This window comes from Melospiza georgiana, chromosome 7 (genome assembly GCF_028018845.1).
Source record: "Melospiza georgiana isolate bMelGeo1 chromosome 7, bMelGeo1.pri, whole genome shotgun sequence".
Lineage (NCBI taxonomy): Eukaryota > Metazoa > Chordata > Aves > Passeriformes > Passerellidae > Melospiza > Melospiza georgiana.
The window spans coordinates 31122343-31145489 of NC_080436.1; the positions used below are offsets into that span (position 1 = coordinate 31122343).

At 40.9% G+C, this 23147-nt stretch overlaps 1 protein-coding gene across 8 annotated transcripts in view; it reads left to right on the forward strand.

The window, feature by feature from the left end:
- The window catches only part of KALRN (kalirin RhoGEF kinase), a 462312-nt gene that overhangs the window by 292935 nt on the left and 146230 nt on the right, over positions 1 to 23147 (forward strand). For 7 of the 8 annotated variants that reach the window (XM_058028572.1, XM_058028576.1, XM_058028573.1 and 4 more), the window contains exons 14-20: positions 3549 to 3744; positions 9350 to 9516; positions 15370 to 15489; positions 18093 to 18311; positions 21161 to 21310; positions 22172 to 22286; positions 22615 to 22730. In XM_058028572.1, the coding sequence (XP_057884555.1) occupies positions 3549 to 3744; positions 9350 to 9516; positions 15370 to 15489; positions 18093 to 18311; positions 21161 to 21310; positions 22172 to 22286; positions 22615 to 22730 (1083 nt within the window). The remainder of the gene's footprint in view (positions 1 to 3548; positions 3745 to 9349; positions 9517 to 15369; positions 15490 to 18092; positions 18312 to 21160; positions 21311 to 22171; positions 22287 to 22614; positions 22731 to 23147) is intronic. The other variant, XM_058028575.1, reaches the window with a different exon arrangement.

The following is a 23147-nucleotide window of genomic DNA, read 5'->3' on the forward strand; positions in this document are numbered from 1 at the left end:
TTTGGATATATTAAGTTGCTGCTTTAGGAGGATTCCTGCCTAAGAGCTTTGTGGTCTAGACTGTGGTCACTGTGTCTGCACGAACACAGACCTGGCTGCCATGGCTGTGTATCCACAACTGCTCTGGGACAGTCTCATGGAGCTCACACAAACCCAGCATTTAATCACATGCTCCACCCTTTCTCTGATAGGGATATCTCAGATATCTCACTTCATACTAGAGTGGCTTCTAGAAGCTGCCAGTGCTGCTTCTCCTGCCATTCTCATGGCATCAGGAGCATCTGTTTCAGGTGAAACATCACAAAATGTGCTTGCTAGGCTCATTGGAATCAATACTTTGTTGTGGTTTTCTCCCATCAGTACTCCTGGGTTGTTTGACCTTCCCTTTAGTAATAAGGAGGTGTTTCTTGGCCACTGACCTCATATGACCCACAGAAAAGGAGGGTGGCCCCTTCCAAGGAGTTGCTAAGTGTGTCTGACAGTGAGTCACATGCAGCTTTTTTATCCTCTGGGAACCAGGAGATAAGGCTGCTCCTATGCTAGTCTAGACCTTGCACTCCTGCTCCTGCTGCTCTCAGGACCCTTCTGCTTTGGTAAAATTGCTTTCTCAAGCTACAGCAGAACAGAGCAGAGCCCCAGTCTTCTATTGCAGCAGGGCTTCCCTTCTCTCACTGCATGTGGGTGGTGCTGAGGTCTATTTAGAATCACTAACACTGGTAAATAAAGTGAATAAAATAAGAAGTACTGTCAGTTCTTCCCACCTAAACACATGAACAGGGTAAATTAATCAGTAATTCTTCTTTGTCAAAAGGGAATAAAACAAGCTCATGGCCAAGTGACCCTCATTTATGAGAGAATTCCTGACAGAGGCCCAGTGCAATTGGATCTTGCTGCAGCTTAGGGGATAGGACATTTCTGTTTAATGCAGTCCAAGTTTTATCAGAAATATCAAGGCCTGACTCATCTGTGAAAGCATCAATTTTTTAGATTTGAAAAGTATATGTCTGTAGTTAACAAAGCTGCCTAATTACATCTTCCTCAAGAAAAAGAAATCATTTTCCAGTACAAACCAGTAAATTCAGACTCTGGCACTATTTCCAAATGGTCCTGTTTGAAGTACAGAAAATGCTGGGATTTTGAGACATTGTCTGTACAGAGAGAAAAGGAAATGTCCTAATGAGATATGCAAAGCAGCATGGTCTCTGGAATAGGGCACCAGATTGGGATTCAGGAAACCTGGGTTGTTATCACAGCCCTGCTATTGCTTCTTGCCTTGGTGTGCTTTAGAATCCCTGCTAGCCATCTGTTTGTTACTCAGAGCAATGTACCCAGCCTTCCTGTACCCACTTAGCCTGAGAAATTTGGTGTTGTTCCACCTCTTGCTGTGCCTGATTCCTTCCTCTCTTCCCCTGACCCAGCACAGGGGATGAGGGTCACTCCTTCACCAGCCCTCACTCAAAGGCTCCTTCCCTCCCCTGGTGGCTGTGCTCTTGGCCTGGCAGAGCTGGCACTCACTCTCACAGCTTTGTCACTGCTGGATGTGTCCAGAGCTGCTCAGGCGCAGGCTTAGCCTCTGTTCCTGGCCCTGAGAATGTGACATGGAGCCCCATGGACTGGCCTTGCATCCTGCATTGTTTATCAGCTTGCATCCCCACTGCCTGTACCATCCTTTCCTCCTTAGCTGGATCTGGGGAGTGTGGGTAATGGAGCAAAACCCCTTTTAGCTCCATTGTCCACAAGCAATAAAAGCAATAGTAGTCAGTGTCCCTTCTGCAGCCAAGTGGAGAAGTTACCAAGAGAAAGTTCTAATTCACTTATGTCACGTGCTTTTCCCTAGAAAGAGCAGAAAGGAACTCAACATTAACACTGAACGTTTACATTTAACACCTGAACATTTACATTGAACTTTGTGTTACTGTCATGGCTGCAGGAACCTGTGCTCACTCTGAATTAATTCTGTTGTTTGTAGCTTGAGAGGAGGTCAAGATCACCTCAGTTCTGATTACTGTTAGCTTAGCATCTACCCCTAAATGTAAATGTATCTGGTAAAGCTCTTTTCCACCATCAACTTTGGACATTTTTCCCTAACTGTTAAGTCTGCCAATAAGTCTCCACAGTCCAGGGACTCCTGCTGTGATATGTGAATGAATCAGAGGCTGCTGGAATCAGGAATGGGGGCAAAGACAGTGGAGAGATAGCTATTATTTAAAGGTAATTGAGTGGAATGGGCAAAGGAACAAGCTGAAGAAAAATAGAAACCCCTCAGGATATCCACGCTCTGCCTTCTCTTCCGCAGATGCATCCCAGGTTCTTCACTGAGTAAGTCTGCTTTTCTGCTTCTCTCAAAAAAGAGCCTAAAACATGCACTTTTTCCTTCTAGTGCAAAACTCTGTGCTTTTGTCCATTCTAATGTGAGAAGGGCTGAGAACTGGTCCTTTTGGGTCCTCTTCCTAAGCCTGTGCTGCATATTATGTATGTTTTCTGGTAAGGAAAGCTGAATGGGAAATTCTGAATCTTGGTTCCTTAGGAAGTTAAACATCTCACTGCTCACAGGCCCTGAAGAGCACTTTTAGTGAGAAGCAGAGAATTTTCACTGCATCATAATGTGTACAAGTGGGAATGTAGAGATCTACTTTTAGCTCTCCTGAATTTAGCTATTTAGCTGAGGAATTGACCTATTAATCAGAATTAAGTCATTTATTTAATAATTTTCAATCCTTCTAAGACTTGTATTCTGCACTGTACAAGTTAATTGCCATTTCCCTTGTCCCCCCTCCCTCATTCATTGTCACTAGCACATTCTTTCTTTTCTGTCTGCAGCAGCAGAACTTGAGTTGAGGTGAGACTGGGCTGCTTAGGTGGGCACTAGATCTTGCTTTAATTGCACAGGCAAAACTGGAGGACTTTGATACCAGCTGGCTTCTGTGGAGAAAGATGTAAAATGCAGAAGATACAATAAACGGACTGCTAAAATCATCAGCCTGTGTGTCACAATTAGGAAGCAGAGAAAGCAAACAAGATTTTGCATGTTCCCAGGAGTTCCCAGTCAGGTCTTTGGTTACAGCCAGGTTTCATTTGTGAATCTGTAAATGATTCATCAAAACCTTGAGTGTGATGTTTCTGTGTTGTGCATTACATCTGTGATATGTAACATATAATGTGTTGCAAAATTAATGTTTTAGAAAAATTCAGTCTATTTTGGGATTGTGTGGTTGCAGGGTGTTTTGTAATTCTGGAAGCATTATTTTTTCATTTAATTTGAATGAATTCAGAAGCATTTGTTCTACCATCAATGAGAATATAGTGGGTATTCTCTTCCAGCGTCATTTGGGATATGTAAGGGAAAGGTAGGTGACAGTTTTTCTTGAACTGATAATCTTTTCATGGATCCTCACCTAAGAAAAATGTGAAGTGTCACCATTAAGTGAGCAGGATCTGGAATTTGAAGGTTTCTGGATCAGAGTAAAAATGCAAAGTATTTTCTGATCCAAACATTGTTTGAGAGTAAGCTATTTCATTGATCCTGAGTGTGTTTTCTGCCCATGAAGGTTACAGCAGAGCTGGATGCTTGGAATGAAGATCTGCTGAGGCAAATGAATGATTTCAACACTGAGGATCTCACTCTGGCTGAGCAGCGATTGCAGCGTCACACTGAGCGGAAACTGGCCATGAACAACATGACCTTTGAAGTCATCCAGCAAGGGCAAGACTTGCACCAGTACATCATGGAGGTCCAGGCTTCAGGTGAAAACAATTTGATCTCTATTTTACATGAAAAAAAAAAAAAACTAAAAGAAAAGAAAAAACCCAACCCCCAAAACACATAGCAAGCCAAAATACCACATTACATATCAAATAAGCTTTTAACATAAGCAATACCTGTCTCTCCACTCTCTGAACTGTTCCACAGGTTTTGAGAATTTTGATTCAGGATTTTATTTAAAAACCTGCTGTTTCTTTGAGATTGAAACTCATTGAGGAAGTGAAGCTGAGTTTCAAGTTTCATTCAGAAAGTTTCACAGCTGCAGGATGGAATGTGTGAATGACTCCAAATTGGACAGAGAGGGGAGGGCAAGACAAGCTCCTTGTCCTTGCTCCAGCTCAGAAACAAGCACTGCAGTCAAGAGCTAAAGATCTGTGAGCTGGGCAGTCAGACCTCAGGTCTGGATGCAGTCTAGTGGTTCTAGACTCCTAAGCTTGTTAATCTTACTGCAAATTGACTTTAGTGAGAGTCAAACTGACCAGATGGGCTGGCTTCATTCTCTGCAAACTCAAGTACCTTTTCCCTGTTCCCCATTTCAGGGTGCACACATGCCCAAGGGAAAGAGAGGGAGAGTAAGGGGAGAAAGAATCTAGTTATCCTAGAGTCCTCTGGGAAAGAATCCAAATATGAGAGCCTTGAAACCAGTAATGAAATGGAACTCTTGTTTCCAGCCAGTTCTGCTTGGAATTGTTTTATGCAAAAGGGGAATGTGATAAACCATACTGGAATCCTCCTTTACAGAGTGCATTTAAAGGTAGCAACTTAGGTGTAAAAATGCCCTTTGAGATGTGCTCTTAAATGGAAATTTATATTCATTTTGGTAGGAAGTCTGTCTGATTTTGCTCTGCTTCTCAGCATAAGAGAATTTCTAATACATCCTAAGAGTCAAAATTTTTTTTTCCTTGGATTTTGCATCTGGAAAAGGAGTATCATAATTCAGATTAATCACTGCATAAAGCCCAGAAGTGAATGTTACTTATGTAGTGCCTTAACCTTCTACAATGTTTGGAAAGATTGCAAAGCAAGAGCAGTTCCTGTTCTTTCCCTCGCTTGAAATAAAAAGGATTTTATGGTATTATTCTTTGGCAAACATTTTACCTCTAGGCACCTACCTTCAGAACAATCTGGCAGTATCCAGCCTGATTTGGCAGGCTGCACTCAACAGAGGCTTGAGGACTGCTTCAAGAGGATGTTGTGAACTAGATAATCTGGTGCATTCTGTGAGCCTCTCTGAGATCTGCCCACACGATGCCTGGCCCTGTGCTTCAGCCTCCCTGATTTCTGAGTTAAACTCCTCCTAAGACATTGGTTAAGATATTTGTGCTCTTTTGGCTGTTTGTGTTTTTCATTCTGAAGGAATCATGGGAGGTAAGAATATGATGCAGAACAGAGCACAATCAGAAGCCTCAGTGGCTGAGTTTTAGAAAATAAAAAATAAGTTCTGTGTTTGTCAAGAAGTTAGAAACAACTTCTTTTGGATTGCTGACAAAAGGTTAGCAACCCAATGAATTGACTTGTAAAATGTTTTTGTAAGATTCTCTGAGGCCACTTTCTATGAAGCCCACCTAATAAAAATCCACTGCTCTCAAAAGCAGGGAAGCAGAAGTCCTATGGGGATGTAGAGTAACTGCAGTAAATCAAAGGTAATGGCCATGTCTAGTATACATGGAATGCTAAATGCTGGGAGAATGGAAAAATAAGGGAGAAAGGTAGTACTTGGGAGCCTACTGCTTCTTACTTCAGAAAGAACAGTTATCCTTAATAAAAAAGTGATTGAATTTTACTCCCTCTTGCTGAATCCTTTATCATAGCTATTCAGGGTATAGGGTAGGGGATGACTGTTCTTACCTGCCAGAGCTGAAAACTTGCAAAGGTTCTGGGAAATCAGCTGCTATTGCCGCTTCCTATTGTACACTGTCACCACTGCTGCAATCAAAAGTCAGCTGTAGCCACAGAAGATAGAGCCAGAAAAAAATGTGATTTTCCAGAGCCATTCTACCTAACCAGCCACCCTTAATTGACCAAGTTTCTTCCCTTCCCTATAACTCTCTTTGAGCTTTATTCTTTTCAACATGCCACACAGAAGACTGACTTGGTTTTGATCACTCTCTCGTTTGTCTTGGAGGTTTTTAAGCCAGCAAGTCTGTCAGATAAAATTACATCCATGTGCTGCCATTTATGATGTCTTTTTCACTTGGAACTCTTGAAGTAGAAAAAGAAGGTTTTGGACATTCAGCCATGATTTTTGCATGTCTGATGCAGACTTGAAGCACTGACCCTTAGTAGGCTGCAGAGTGTCTGGCAATCCCTGTGAACATTCTTATGTTGTTACAATAAATCCAGGGGTTCTGTGATGCACCAGGTCAGACTCTGTGGATATTGAGGGCATCCACACAATCAGCCTTCTCTGCAAGCCCAGTATTTCCAAAGTTCCATCCAGCTCAGGGCTATGTTCCTGTGATTCCTTCCAGGGCTCCGGCATGTGCAAGTGAGCCTGGATTAGACTGTTTTCTCCATCAGAATAATTATTTTTAAAGAAATGTTTGGTTTTGTTAGGGAATATGTAAGATCTGGAAGTCAGGTTGCATTTCCTGAAATTTTTGCAGTACTTGCAGATAGTCTCTAAAATCTGTGTCAATCAGGAAACATATTTGTATGTAGAGAATATAATAGTAATATTCTCAACAAGACTGGAGTTTCTAATGAGCCAGCCTTTTTTGTTTCAAGGAACCTATCTGCTATTTTTCCTGTTTGATTTTAGCTCTACTGCTGATAGCAAAGCTAAATATGTGGGTAAATACTCTCAGAAATAGTTATTGATTTTTCTGGATGCCTAACTCAATACATTGAAGGAGCCTGGTGTTTCCAAAAGTGACAACCTGGACACTTCTCAGAAGTCCATTTCCCACAGAAAGTTTAGGATAATTATTCAGGAGTAATTCAGCACTTGGGCCCAAGCTGTGGTGATGACATGCTCAGGTAATTTATTAGCATATGCACCTTAGTTAGTCTGATGTTAGGCATTAAAAGCAGTTACACTCTAATCACTGGTTAATTGATTGTGCAAATTTATTTGATTAATAAAGTCCATTCGCATTGTCAATATCATTGTCATAATGAGTCCCTAGCTGGGGGTTTGTAATGGTTTACAGAGCTCCTTTTATTATCTTAGACAAATTGCTTTTAAGTCAAACCTAAAATACGCTGTAGAGCAGAAGTTGAGGATATTTATTCAGTACCTGCCTGATGATATGTGTAAGATTTCAAAGTCCTTTTGCTTCCTGGTCATCAAGCTAACATTGTTCATCTCTTTTCCAAGTGTTGCATTGCTTAAAAGGGAAGCAGAAATCCATTTCATTAGCTTTGTGATGTCCTTTATGGTTAATTATAACTGTAGTTTATATTGCTAAGAAGAGAATATAAACTCTGCTATCACAGGCTCTTAATATTTCAGCATAAAGCAGATTTAAAGCTGTTTCAGAACAGTTTTATACAGGTTAAAAAGCAATACCCCTTCCCTAGAATGAATTCTATCTCACATTGCAAGCAGTTCAGGTGTCACTAATGTATGTTTTGTAGGATGCCAGTTAGTGTGGCTCAGTACTCTTTCCTGTAGGATTTTTTAAAAACATTTTCAATTCAATATCACTCACTTGACATCTGCTGCACTGTTTGAGGCAGAAGAAGAAAATGGCAACCAAGTTCATTTTATCAGAAAGTCAGCTGTGCTTTTCTAGCTGTCAAAACACAATGTAAAGATAATATGTATGAAATTATTCGGGAAACAAGGCTCTCTGTTTTGCCAACCAATACTTGCGAAGAAAAAGCGCTCTCACCGCATGTGCTGGCACCGCAGAATAAATCTGCGTGACATATGACAAGCAGGAAAGGGCAGATCATTCATCATGGGGAGCACACACTGCCCTTGGATAGCATCCCAGGCAGTTCCCTGGTTGCTGCTGATGAGTTAGCGCCATCAGAGCTGCACCAGCTGAGTGTGCGGGAGGCAAAGCTGTGCATTTAATATCCAATAGGTGTGGTGAAGTCAAGCATACAAAAAGCCATCATGTCCTCAGGGTACAGAACCATATGCAGGCTAATTGCAGCAACAATGCCTGGTGTCTGGCAATTGAAAAGAACTTCACTCCCAAGAATAGAAACATATATTAAATTTCCAGTTTTAAATGGGAAGCCAGGGGCCATTCCACTTTATTTGGTAATGAAGGAACTGTTTTGTTTTGGCTGGGAAAGGGAATAAGCCAATCATTTGCATTCCCATGTGCTTTTTCTGATAAAACCAGAAACCAGGAAAAGGGATAGGGTTAGTAATAAGGTCGTATTTATTTTGTGTGCTGCACTGTGTAGATACTGCTGAATGAAAGTCATGAGTCTCTGAGGAGGATAAAGAGGGAGGTAAAGACAACTTTCTAAATGATTTTCAAAATATGCCCAAGACTTTTTTTCAGCAACTTCTAATTAACACATTTCTTTATTAATGCTGTAATATTCTGCTGAATCAAATGGCTTTGGAGGAAAGTACTGTGTTTTCTCAGCATTACTGCAATCATAATATTTTTATGTGAGGTTCCTTATCCTTCCTGCTTTGAGGCCAATGGCAAAATTCCAGTAGACCTTCATAAGGGAAGGGTCTTTATTAGTTTGCAATCCCAGGGACTGCAGTAACATGGGATGATATCATATTTCCTCCAGGCCAAACCTTCCAGTTGCACTGGTGGCGAACCCAGCATCCCAATCACATCAGTGGCACCCAGAAGGAAGGTGTGAAGCTCTGCACTGTATTTCATGTAAACACTGCACACAAGGCTCACAATGTCAGAAAAAACATTCAGGAGGTAGGAAGGGCCTCAGAAAGTCTCTATTTCAATCTCCTGATCAATTCAGGGCCATGAAATCAGACCAGGCCTTTGAGAGGTTAGGAAGTTCACATAGGATGCAAGGGTGGGAGATGTGGTACTAAGACACCCTTTCTGTCTGCTGTGTGAGGATTGGACAAAAGTCAGTCTGTGGAATAACTCTGAATGAAATAAAGTCTCATTTAAACTAATTCATTGTTGCTGATCCTCTACAAGCATCCAGATAGAAAAAGTTTTTCTCTATGGAGCTCCCTGCACTACTGTAGATCTCTTTGACTTTTGTATTTTCTTCCTTATCTCTTTTTTCTTCTAGCTTTTTTCTTCTTTTTTTAACATGCATTTCTAAAGTATAAGTTAATTAATTAGCCTAAAAAACTGAGGATTTTTCTGTCTTTTTTAAAATTTGATGTCCATGCAAGTTTTTGAGCAAGACTGTGCTTAAGTCAGTCTGACTGGCCAGATGCTGATGAGTCAGATGAGCAATGACCACCAGAGAAACACCACTTTGCAGAAAAATGTAGTGATGAAGATAAGGGAGCTGTGAAAGCCAAATATTACATATGAGAAAGTTAAGTGAGAAAGAATTACTCAGACACTTGCAAATCAAAGTGTTAAATGGCAAAAAATTTTGAAGTTTGCAGTTATGCAACATTGAAATTTCAATGTTGTGCAATAATCTCTCTCTCTCTCTCTCTCTCTCTGCATGTTACAGGCATTGAGCTGATCTGTGAAAAAGACATTGATCTTGCAACCCAGGTTCAAGAACTGCTGGAATTCCTTCACGAGAAGCAGCATGAGCTGGAGCTGAATGCTGACCAAACTCACAAGAGGTTGGAGCAGTGCCTGCAGCTCCGGCACCTCCAGGCTGAGGTCAAGCAGGTGAGAGTTTTGACCACACATGAGGGGCTCGAGGGGGTTTTCAGCCATTACATACATTCACACTGCTAGGCCAGGGTCTGCCAAGGGACAAACCTTTAGGTGGGCAGTCTAAATCACCCTTTACTTAATAGTACTTGATTTGCTGACAGGTTACAGGATGGCCCTTTGCAAATAAGAGCGGGCTCTGCTCTCCCATGTTTTTGGTTTTAGTTATGGAAATTCTGTGCAAAACTGACCATGTAGCTTCTCAGCTGGAGAAACGGCCTCAGACTCCAAGTGTTCTGGGAATATAATTATTTGATTTGTGACCCAGATTTAATCTGAGGTGCAAAACAGGCCCAAAGCAAAGGAAGCTGAGCTATGAGGCCTAAGTATGACATTATGGTAGTTTCACCTTTTTATTTATTGTTATACATCTGTTGTCTTGCAGGAATCTTTAACATCTTCTGGTGATTTAAAAAAATCTGTCAATGGTCTCTAGATCCCAGGACTTGTTTAGACCACTTAGTATTATTACATTGCCTTTCTTTCACATTTCATCCTGGCATAGGCAGTCAAGTTCTGCCTCCCTTGGTTTTCCCTGATATTTAATTTGGATGCCTCATGTTTCTTTGTTTTCCTTTGCTACACAGGATAACATTACACTTCCTGCTTCCTAGCCCATAGGTGGCTTCACACTCTCGTATGTGTCTTTTTATTGAATGTTCTTGATTTCATCAGGAAAACCAAGAATGTTTTTCCAGACATCTGGAATATTCAGTTTTCCATTTAACTATACAAATAGGTGGGTTGGGATTGGTGTTGGGACAAGTGTCCAAATACTACAAGGTGTTCATGAGAGATATCTGCTCATTTGTTTACTTAAACGCATACATACACTCTCTGAATGCTCAGTACATATGATCATAAATATTCACTTCTGAGGACAGAATAACTGAGTGATGCTTTATCTGAATTGCTTTATCATTACCAGCAAAAAAAATCCTTTACACTCAGCAAACTGGCAGCTCTAACAGCAGTGTATACATTTTCCTTCAAAGTCCACTTTGATGTGAATATTTTTCAACTCTACCTAAAAGTAGCACAGAATTATCCTAATTTTTATTTTTAAAATATGTTTATTTTGCATTTGTGATTATTGAAGATCAGCTCCTCACAAAGTTCTGGAGCTCTGTAGACTGCTTGGCTTTACTCTTAAAAAAAAAAGAAAACAAACCAAGTAAAACCGAGAAACACTCTGTGATATTTATAACCACCATCTTAACATGATTATGAAGCATATACTCTTTTTTTCTATAGATTCCTGAAGTTTCTTAGCTTAGCTAAGCCTGAAGGTGTATGCGATAGATTTCTGGTACAGCAGAGCCATTTTCACTTATGACAGAAAGCAGAGAGGAGTTTCATGTGTGGCAGAAAGGCTAAAGCTGCAGGTTGCCCACTGGTCTGGGGTGAAGGGCAGTCAGCCCTGTGGCTGCTCCTGCAGCCATTCAGTGGCACTGCAGCACTTTCTGCAGGTACCTGATGTTATTTGCCTTATTATCAAATATCTGCTTAACTATTTTACAACTGAAATCTACCCAAAGGAAATGGTTATACGACTGAGCTAATACTTACTGTGAGAGAACAGCTGCCTTGAATTAGTATTTCCTTAACAGAGCTTGGGACCATCAGAGCCTTTGTTATTGTGTGACCTCCCAGCAAACCAGTAGTGAAAAAACATTTTATTTGTTCAGCTGAATACTAAGCACCCCTTTGCTTGTTAACCTATAAATTACCACAGCTACAATCTCCCTTAGAAAGAGGCAAGTTAAAATATTTCTGTGTCTTATCTATTTGGTTTCCTGTCGATGAGTCATATTCCCAACCATTTAGTGAAATTGGGAAGTGTATTGATTTTGGCTTGTAGTTCATCTCCAGTCTGGTCCAGGTTTCCTTCACTTTCAGTTTAGTGCATCTGAGATGATGGATGATCTCATTACCAAATTGCTCTTTCTCTTGTGAATGAGTTGAGATGTGGTTGTTGCAAGACACCTCCTGTAGCTGTGTTAAGTTCTGCTGACAGAGTAAAATTGGTCAAAGCTGCTGCATGTACATGTGTTTGCATTTTGATATAATGGCTCATGGAAATAAAAAGTCTTTAAACTGTCTCTATCTATTTAAGTTTCATTTACCAGAGGTTTCTGCTTTATATCATATGCACCAAGGGTTTGAATGCCAAGACAATGAATTGAAGTTTGGGGCCATTAAAGTGGAACAATTCCAAATGAGATGTTCTGTGAACTGCTTTAGAGTGGAAATAGAAAAGATCAGTAATTCACAAGGTCTTTGTTATTAAGAAAAATTCTGCCCAAGCCTGATTTTCCCTCATTTGGATCCTACTCATTTCTGACAGAAACTATAGAGCTTGGACTGCTTACATAAAAGTAATGGCAGAATAGATTTGTGGAGATCAGTTTAAAAAAACAAACTCTAATGCTGTGCCTGCAGCTGTTTGGCATCCCAATCCCCTTAATTTATCTTTGTATGGTTTGGCTTTTTTTTAAAATAAGTTTTGAACTTGACCTAATTTGCTCCAAGATATCCTCAAGGTGTCCCATTACACTTGCTCTCCAGGTTGTTTTGAAGATATATTTAATCCTTTTGATGTGCTTGTTATCTATCTATTTTTGGTGTTTGGCCTTAGATTTGCTTCAAAATATATATGCCCAAAGGATGATGGGAAGTAGTCATTTGAGAGACAGTGAATAAATTTGTTTTTTCCTAATCTAATGTCAAATAGCTCCTGGGAAAGGAATGAAGTTTTAAACATGGTTAGAATTACCAGAAGCTGTCCTTGATGGTTGGGTCTGTGTTAGTAAAAGCTTCTGAAGGAAGCTGCAAAGGGTCTGGAGTGTAAAAGATTCACTTAGATTGTTTTGTCTCCTAAACCTGAAAATCTTTTCTTATCTTACTGGACAATTATCCATAGCAAGGGCCTAAGTCTTTTTTAGAAACATAAAGAAACATTTCTAGAAACATTCTGACTAAACTGAGCAGTAGATAAAAGCACTGCATGGTACAGAGCTCTCATTTCTTAAGGATGGCTGCACAAGGGGTGCCTCAATCTTTATTTTTCCTGTAGAGTCTGACTCTGTGCTCAGTGAAGATGGCAGAGTTCCAGGGAAGAAATTAGGGGTTTTAGAAGAATTTGGTACTATTATTTAATTACAGAAAATCCCTATACAGGAGCATAGCCTCCCTAAAGCAAATTGGAGTCAAAGGTGGGAGTTGTTTCAGAGTTGTGGTGGTTGCCCTGTTAACCCATGCCTTGAAGTAAAACTGTTTTCCAGTGACAAGAGACTTTTATATAAGAGCCCATAAAATTGTTTCTGCTTCTCTGTTATAAAACATTGTTAGGATGTATAAGAAAGACTTTGAAGTTTTATTTAACTCCAGAATTATTTAGTCATTGCTTCTACAAAGCTGATAAAATCTGTAATTTGTAGAAAATATCTTTTTAAAACTGTCTTTTAGGGTTGGCCTGTCTGCACTTTGCAAAATAATGGTGAAACTACTAATACAAGAAATAATCATAGAAGTGCTTTGGTCCTGTATTAAGAGCTTTTCTATATATTTTAATGAAAAGGTATTAAGCACTATATGAGTAGAAGTCACTTTGTGAGCAGGTCTTGTAAACCAGATACAAATGTGTAAATGCCCCTTTCCAGCCAGTTCTAAACCAGGGACACAAGGAATATCTCTGCAGGGGCTTTGAACTTGGACTTAAGGAGCTTTGGTCGTGCAATTGAATTTTTTTTTTTCCTTACTGTATGTAAACAACACAAGTAAGAGAGAAACATTGCTATGAAAGCAGCCGATGCAAATCTCAGATGAGGCTCCAACACTGAAGTGCCAGACTTGCCAAAGTAGACAGGGGTCACTTTGTAAATGCTTCCAAGCAAAATTTGCTAGTGCTTGGGTGCTCCTTGGGCCTGAAAAAGGGGATGTAGGAACCCCAAAATGTCCAACCCCACACTCTGGGGGAAGGAGAGGGGGCAGCAGCCTTGGTCAGGAGTGGTGCTGGCAGCATGGCTGGCACATGGAACCCACCAGTCCACCTGAACTGCTTTCCCCTGGATAATCTGAGTCTGCAAGACTCTTGAACAGAGGGATGAATATGTGGTGTTAACACAAGAGGAAACCTGGCAGACTGGTTGTGTGGTCCCTCTTCCTAATCAAGTTGTTTTGTTGTAAGGCTGAGGTTCCATATTTTTTTTTCTGATGTTTCTCTATTTTGAGGCTCAGATATTTGTGTGGAATGTGTGTCAAACTGTCTGTGGCAGTTTTTTAAAAACTCAGCTGAAATGAAAGATGTTCCACAGAGGAAAAGAAAAGCTGTATTTTTAGCATACACCCTCAGTATTTTCTACATTCCAAATAATTCAATGCTGGGTGTATTGCAGCATGTAAAGCATGAAAGCATGTCTTGCCTCATGATGTCCTCAATTCAGGCCTTTCCCAGGTACAGTGATCCTTTGGTTACCTTCGGAGTTTGGTACCATGTAGTTGGTAATAATGCAGGGTTTAAGTCTGATGGATTACAGAAAATGCCAGACAATGCAATTTCCACATGATAACTCAACTGCTTTTTCTTTAAATGTGTGATGCATTTACCACAGGAACAATTACACCTGCTGATGAAAGAGAAACAAATGAAATGAAATCTTCAACACTGTTGTACTAAGCAGAATGTAATTTTCTACAAATTAGGGTCAGCTACATGTATAGATGTCTCCCTTTTTTCTCCTGGGGAAAGCTCATTTTTTACCCTACAGGGAACTGAATGGCACTAACTAGGGTGAAGCATGATGTAGGGATGAAAAACAAAGCAATAAAAAAAATCCCCGTTTCCTCCAGGCAATTAATGGATCACTTGTAGAAAATGATAGTACAAAAGGGAAATTGCTATGTGGACTATTGCAGCAAAGTCAATTTTGGAAATCATGAGCTAATTTAGGGCAGTGATTGAGCAATCAGGATTTCCTGTGGATCTGTGAATTGGACTCCGCAACTTTCTGGCTTTACTGGACTAATAAGACACCTTCACAGGTAGAAAAAAGGCTTTGAGACAGCACAGGAAAGAACTTGCATGTGTGTTCTGGGTGCTAATTTCCTAAACATGTGTCTTAAAATAGCAGAAAATGTTGCTGCTTAAATGAGCGAGTACAAGCTTGATGGATTAATTATGTACATTTAGGATGTGATTCTGCACTCATTACAGTATGAATTGCATGTCTTACAAATAATTTTAACATGTCTGAAGTAAAGCCTCTTGATTAACCACAAAATACAAGATTTGACACTTTTTCCTAGCTGTGTGCAGGTGGAAACTTTAACTGCATCTTAACTCCATGCCAAATGAATCAAACTGTGTCCTCTCCCTCCTCCCCAAGCTCAGACTTTTGTGTGGAAGACACACAGGCAAGTGAAGCAGAAAGGTGTTGCAATCTGTGATTCCTGTTGGAAATTTGAAAAGATGTTTAAATCCAAATCTCCCTCATTATGCTTTGTGGTTTTGCCCTGGGGTATTTGCATAGGGGCCCATTCATGTTTGTGATCAAACCTTGAAAATGAGAGTTATCCAAATATCCATGTAAAGGGAGTTGAATTCTTCAAGCAATAACTTTTTCAATAAGATCTTTGCCTCTTAAAACTGCGTGCCATTAAGACCTTACGCCAGGATTTCTTTCTGTTCACAGAAAAGATTTCTTTCTGCTCACACTTGTTCAGGCAGGCTGAAGCATTTTCTGACAGGTGACTGCATAAACCCTGGTACTGAGTGCACCTTTCACTGAGCACATCCTCTGTTTGCAGGTGCTTGGCTGGATCAGGAACGGGGAGTCGATGCTCAACGCCAGCCTGGTCAATGCCAGCTCCCTGTCGGAGGCTGAGCAGCTCCAGAGGGAGCACGAGCAGTTCCAGCTGGCCATAGAGGTAACACCAACTACTCCTCTTTGCTTCTCCTTCCCAGCTGAACATCACACAAAAGGTTACCTCATGGGCATCAATCATTGCTTTCCTGAAGGAAGGGGAGGAATAGAGGCTTTAGAGAATCAACTTATCATTAAACTGGTAATGTAGACAGTAGCTAATAGTGAAACAAATTATTTATCACCTGCAGCTAATTCTTCTGCTGCCAGATATCAGCTTTGCCATTCGTGAAAATGTCACTCAGGCATCTCCTGATAATTTCCTTGATAAAAAATTAAGGTTCATAAAGTGATCTGAAATGGGAAAAGTTATTCAAGTCAGTTTCTTTCCCCATCCACAGTCTGGAGGTCATTCCAGCATTCATTTATGAATATTTTTTAACGGATAATGCTCTCACACTAAATAATCTTTCATTCAGCTTTCCTTTCACGAACCCCAGAAAAGAAACTCATTCCAACCCTCATCCTCAAACAACTTTGACAAAGAGGCAAGAGGGGCAATTTTTAAGAATTTACTCCCAAACTGCTTTTCCCCCTTGCTCTGGAGTTACAGCACATCTTTGACCTGGCCCTTGGAAACTGATTGTGAGCCACCCCATTTGCCTCACTCACAGGGCCAGGAGGAAGAGGCCCTGCTCTGAGCAGCTTCCCTTTGAATGAGAAGGTAGTGAAGGGCTAAGATCTGCCCTGAGCAGGGCACTAAAAGATTCCTAATTAAGCTCAGTGCTTGATATATCTCTGTTATTGTGAGCAAACCCTCACAGGGTGTGCTCACTTCATTTGCTAGAAAGAGGTTGCTTTCAAGCATTGTTTTTTTTCTGTTCCAGCTTTAAAAAGGGATGTGTGCTTCCCAGAATATATTGTTAAGTTTTTACAGAGAAAAGAATAGCTGAAAAATACTTGCAAACTAAACCAAACTTTGAACTCTGCAAGTATGGAGATTTGAAGAGATGCTTGACTGCAGTGGGAGGTGGGGGGAAGAGGAAGGAATGTCTCCTGGTAAACTTGAATTTAGTCAATATATGTTACAGTGATGCTAATAATTCTAGAGTTTAAATCTCAGCTAATGACTTATTTTGATCCAGCTCTGCTCAGAGTAACGAAGGAGCAGCTGTTGCAGCTCCTAAAGGAAAAGGAAGAAGTTTTTTATCAATTCTGTATGAGCTGGCTGGTACCAAGCTGTGCTGACCACATCTTGGTAGCCACCACCAGACAGCAGTGGGGAACAAGACACCCACTGGCTGAGTTATCACAGCTTCTGACACTGGGGAAATGCTTGCATTTGGTGGTGAATGCAAATTGCAGAGGGAGAAGAGGGTTACACTGTAGTAAGGGGAAAATAAGTTTTCAAAAAGAAAAAATCACTAGATTAAATATTTAAAGTATTTAAAGCTCAATATGGGAAATAGATCAGCAAAGCACATAAGGCAGAATGTTCTCTAAAAGCATTCTAGAGGTGGAATTGATTTGCAGTTGAAATCCTTCAAAGTCTATTTCAAACAAGTATTACAATTCTAACATCAGTAAAGCAGCTGGATATTAAATTTAACCACTTGTTCTTGAACATCTTCCTAAGTTTCTGCCAAGTATTAATCCTTTTTGTTTCCTAATAGCTTTCTCTACATTACATTATTCATCAGTGTATTGCCAGATGATTTCAAGCTTTTTTCCAGGTTCATGGCTTAGATCATAAAACTATCACATGAGAATTTGTCAGCAGCAGTTACAAATGGGACATAGCACAGAGGAGTCTGAGAGATTTTAGGGCTTCTGTTCAGAAGATTAAAATCAAATGCTGGACTTAACTATGTCTGAAGAGTTACTCAGGAGGCTGGGAAGGGATGGGGGCAATTTCAGCAGCCCACAGAGGAAGACATAGCCACCACTTGGTAACTCTGAGAGGAGCTGGTGCTGGCTGAGGAATGGGGCAGATAACTCAGTCTTGCCTGTAAAGGGGCTACTGAGTAAACTGGGGAATGGTGGAGAGAATGATTTGGCTCTCCCCAGCTCTGACCTTAAAGGTAGGAGCATAAATCTAATCTCCAGCATGAGTGAGCTGACTTCCAGAAATGCATCTTGTAGGGGCTGCTACTTGTGATAAAGTTCATGCCCTTTAGTAAGACACGTTATTTTCTGGGATTGATGTTTTGAACAACTGCACAAGTAAAGCTGCTGATGCCAGGTAAACTGCCTGGCAAGAGCCAAATTGGGGTGATTCGGCCCATAGTTTGCCAGCTGTTTAGAGTTTGCTTTTGGGCTGCAGATTGTGTGGGATGCAGTGAGCACTGAGGCTGGGTGGGAGCTCAGTGAGAGCTGCCTGCACTGGGCAGTCAGAATGGACCCCTGGGGACCCCACCCCACGTTACTGCTCAAAGAGCAGCAGCTGACCAGTGTAGCCAGCCCATCCTAGCAGTGCTTACATGTTCCAAGCTTTGTTAACATGTTGCAAGTGTGTGTGAATAACTGAAACTAAAATGCTTTGCAGAAAGTGACTGTTAACTGAAGATAACTCTGAAAATATTTCACTCTCTCATCACGCCTCGCTTCACCTCTCTACCATACATCTGGCACATCTGTACAACCTCTCTTTCCTCCCCTCATACACAGTCCCTCTTTCATGCCACTTCTTTACAGAAGACGCACCAGAGTGCCCTGCAGGTCCAGCAGAAGGCTGAAGTGTTGCTGCAGGCTGGACATTATGATGCTGATGCCATCAGAGAATGTGCTGAGAAGGTGGCCCTGCACTGGCAGCAGCTGATGCTGAAGATGGAGGACAGGCTCAAACTCGTCAATGCCTCCGTGGCCTTTTATAAAACCTCTGAGCAGGTGAGCTGGACAGGGCCATTTCTGGGCCATAGTAAACCAAGTCTGGATCAGTAAAAATTCTTTCTTTGACAAGTATTGCAACACAAAAAAATGTAACCCACTCAGCCCTCAAAAAAAAAAGACAAAAAAAGAGCAGCAAGCAGTTTGTAATAACTTTCATCTCAAAGTTTTCAGTGTAGCAATGTAATTCTTGTAGGTGCTATTTTTGTTGGGGTTTTTTCAATTTTCCCCTTTCAAACAGGAATGATTTTTGAAATCCCACCACTTTTGTTTCAAGTTCTTATGATACTTGAGGAATATAAATCTGCTTTTCCTTCAGAAGTGATTGCAATTAATTAATTGTTGTTTTGTGAGCCAATGTTTTTACTAGTACTTAAATACCACCATGCCAAAAAAGATGCCAAGATTTGAAGGGATTTCTCTTAAATCCACCTGCAACACACATAATTACAGCAGGAGCCCATTATGTGCTATCCCAACTCTACTTCATTCCAGGTGTTCATGAATTGCAAAACACATTCCAGTTGGCTCTTGGCATGGTGGGATTATTCATCCCTTGCACAGGCAGGTGCCCTTCACACTGTAGTCAGTGGGAATTAGTGTCACAGTGTGGCTACTCCAGCAGCCTTGCCTGGTGTCATTTACTGCAGCCAGGCAGTTGCTGTTAGCAGGGACACTGCAGGAACCTGTGGTTTTACACAAAAGGCAGCAGTCATTGCCAGGACATTTTCTATTGTTATTGCCACACAGTTAGGTCCTCAATTAGAGAACCAGACATGGAAAGATTTTTAACATAACTAGATATGTCATTAGGGAAAAAGTGTTCTTTTCCTTAACTTGGAGGCTGGAGATGATCTTTGGGCCATTTTTTGGTGTCATTTGTTTAATGTATTTTTAAGACTGTTTAAGAGGAATACATTCCTTATAATTAATGTATTTCACTGTGAAGAGTTTCAAACAGATTTACAGTCCCTGATGCATTCAAGATCAAAATGAATTACTGCTGATGGAGGAGTGTGAGAAATGAAAACTGTTAGGGGATTCATTAGAGCTTCAGACAGTTAAATGTACTGGCCAAAATATGCATTGGCAGTAATTTGTCAGTTCAATCTCTCTTCCTATTTCCAAGTCTCAGACAAGCACACTGCAGTGCCCACCAGTTCATTCATTGGCAGTGTCTATTCAGCAAATGTGCAGGGCAAAGATCATTCAGTCTTTGAATGCTCATGAACTCAATGCTGCAAGCCTGTCATCTTCTCTTGGGCTGCACAGCTGATCTACAGTCCTTAAGGGTCTGTTCTGTGACTGCCTGACAGTGGAGTGAATCATTTACTGGATCCTGAATTCTCTGAGTATCCAGAAAAAGGAGCTAAAAGAACACAGAGAGTGTCACATGCAGCCAAACTTTTTCATGCCTGTCTTCCCCAAGTATATTATGTTCTTGATGTTAGTGGTGAAGCCCTGGGTTTCAGATAGCCCAGTTTTTCTCTGACTTCATTGACAGCCCATTTTATACTCACTTCTCTCATCACCTTAACAGAAAGACACTCCTTGCATGTGCAGGGACAATTCTTCCTGGAGATACGTGAATCTCAATCAGTCCATTTATTTTCATTCTTTAAATCACAGAAGTTCAACAGGATGTCAAGGTTTTCAAGAAGTGAAATGGAAATGCTTTTCTGTGCCTACATGACACATGAAGCACTTGCTCTCCACTAAATATTTGAGGGTGACTGCTGGTTTGCATCCAGGCAAGAAGATAATTTTAGATTTCCAAGTGCACAAGGCCCTTTGCATAATGCATATTGCATAGGCCTGGCAGCAGGATGAGTTATCAGTTTACCTTAACTCACCAGTTTTAAAGTGGACTTCAGTGTGCTCTTTGTCAGATTTACATGAAAATGGCCTGTGATAGTGAGAGTGATGAGGGGGTAATTCTGGAGTCTCCTCCAGACTGTGCTCTTAATAATGTGGCTTCTCCTGAATTATAACTGTGTTCATATTAAAGCTTGCAAGAGTGAGCAAGAAAAGGATGGACATTTCTACCTGGATCCCAGCAATAACTGACTGGGTCATCTCAACAGTGGAGTCTGTAGGAAGAGCCCTTTGGGAAAGAAAAAGAAAGTTCCAAATGTCCTGGAAAACTTTTGCTGTGTCTGCACAGGCCTCTGAGAATATTCTCAGGATCTGCAACATAAAAGACTCAGCCTTGTCTGAGCAACTGCCTAATTTCCAGGCTGTGTTGGTTTATTTACCTCAATTCCACTGTTCCACTATTCTACTAAGATAGAATATATGTGTGTGTGTGAGCTCTGTGCAGTGGAGCACCTGCATCCACCTAGATTGTGACCCTGATTAAGTCTATTGGTTTCCATCAGCTTTTAAAAAAGCTGTATAGGGAGCAACTAAAATATAGCTGAAGAGAATTAATTCCAGCTTCAGACTTTTTTTCAGGAAAGTATTTAAGCATGTGCTTTTCTTTAAGTATGTGTTAAGTCCCTTGACTTCAATAGGATTAAAACACGTTCTAGAATAGGGATTGTTTCCTGAATGATCAACTGGGGCTGAGCTGACCTCTGCCTTCATTCAACCTTTTGTGCTTCCTCTCATTATTCATTAGAAGAGCAGAATGATTTATCAGCCTTAAATAAATTGCATCCCAAACAGTAAAGATCCCTAGGGGTAAGAAAAACACCTAGATCATTCTGTCTAGGGCCTGCTTTATACCCAGTTACCCCCATGCTGTGGCCCATAGTACAAAAATGACATGTCACTGCTCACAGATTTTTACTGAATGTTGCCCTGGTTATGATTGTGGATAACTGAGCTGTGCTGTGGGCATGTTTCAGGTGTGCAGTGTTTTAGAGAGCCTGGAGCAGGAATACAGACGGGATGAAGACTGGTGTGGAGGCAGAGATAAACTTGGGCCAGCAGCTGAGATAGACCATGTCATCCCTCTGATCAGCAAACATCTGGAACAGAAGGAGGCTTTTCTCAAGGTCTAATTTTTGTTCTCTATTAAATTAGGAAAAATTTCCATTAAGTAGACAATTTAGAGCAGTGTTGGTAAGTTTGAGAGGATGCTCTGATGTGTAATTCCAGTTCAGCTACTAGCTGTCTGTATAAACCCTAGGCCAGTTTTACTTTGTTGTAGCAGGGGTATTGAGCATTATTATCAATACATATCTCAGAGAGAGGTCATCAAGACCAATTAGGTGGTGTTTGTACCTGGAGGATGTTAGTTGTTGCGCTGGTTCAAAGTTAAAATTGTACTATAAATGACAGGTATTACACATCATTTTGGTGTTGGCTTGCACAAACCAGCATTTCAGATTTTGTCCTCCAAGCCAATAACTGAAGAACTAATAATAACTCAAGCAATTTTGTCTCTGCAAGGCAGAACCAAGATGGAGACAGAAATTTCTTCCGGCCTTCCAGGTGCTGCTTTGGAAGAAACAGGGATCTCCCAGGCTGACAAGTGAATTGTCAGCCAGCCTCCCACCTGCCACTAAAACTGATACACAATATAAAAGTACAGTTGCAGTCAAGGCTTAAGAAATTATGCCTCTAGATTTGGACATTTTTTGAAACAATGATTCCTTTTCTTGGGAGATGTGTTAGACAGAAAATGTGTGAGGTACCAGTTCTTAACAAGCAGTTGTTTAATTACTGTCATTAATTTGCCATCATATATAAAATGAGCCACTATATTACTCATGTTTTAATAGGTCTGTGAGACTGTTCGTTTATTAGCTGAGTTTATTGACTCTTAGCTGAAGTTCTCATCTTCCCAGAAAGAGAACTTCTTGCTTTCTTTGCTCATCTTTGCTGACTCTTTTGGTGGGGGCTGTTCTTCCTAGGCCTGCACCCTGGCGCGGAGGAACGCCGAGGTGTTCCTCAAGTACATCCACAGGAACAACGTCAGCATGCCTGGAGTGGCCAGCCACACCAGAGGGCCCGAGCAGCAGGTCAAAGGTTGGTGGAGTGACACCACTGAAGGTCTGGTTTGCCTCCCCCTATGCAGGGGGGTCCTCCTAAAGTCTGCAAAGTCTGTTCTGGCATCATTTCCTTTACCAGATCACTCTGCAACTACGCTCGCTTTGTAGTGGTTTCTTGTGCATGGTTTTGGGGTTTTTTTAGCAGCCCCTTTGAATCAATGTCTGTTTTTAGGAAGTGTGATTTTGGGCTCTCTGCTTTTGGGAACAAGGTCCAGGCAAAGTGATTAAATTCATCATTTCATAGCTTATTTCTGTGTGCACCCAAGGAATCCCTACTCATGCAGATGTTTTCCTTTGCCCTGCAGCCATTCTGAGTGAGTTGTTGCAGAGGGAGAATCGGGTCCTTCACTTCTGGACCCTGAAGAAGAGGAGATTAGATCAGTGCCAGCAGTATGTTGTCTTTGAGCGCAGTGCCAAGCAGGTAATGTGAAAACCCCTCCTTGTGCCTCTGTCTTGGCAGCGTGTAAAATCTCCTGTATCCATGTAGTGCCTCTGTGTGGGGCTCCTCTTGCAATCTCAAGTTGTGTTTAAACACTGTAACTTCTGAATACATGGCAAATATAGATTTAAAACAATTAAAGACAATTCCAAAACCTGAGAAGATTCACTATTTTTGTCACCTCAGATTAAGTTCTCTATTTCTTCATTTGTTTGAAAATAAATATAGGAGCAAACTAGTTTTATTGAGCTATTTCTGAATGAGAAAACTGCTTTCCCTGCAGATCCATCTATATATAGGTGGAATTCCCTACACTCTTTTTTGTCCTAGGAAACACAGAGTACCCTTTTGTATCCTTTCCCACCTGCTTTCATTATTTTATTCTTTTTATGTGTTCCT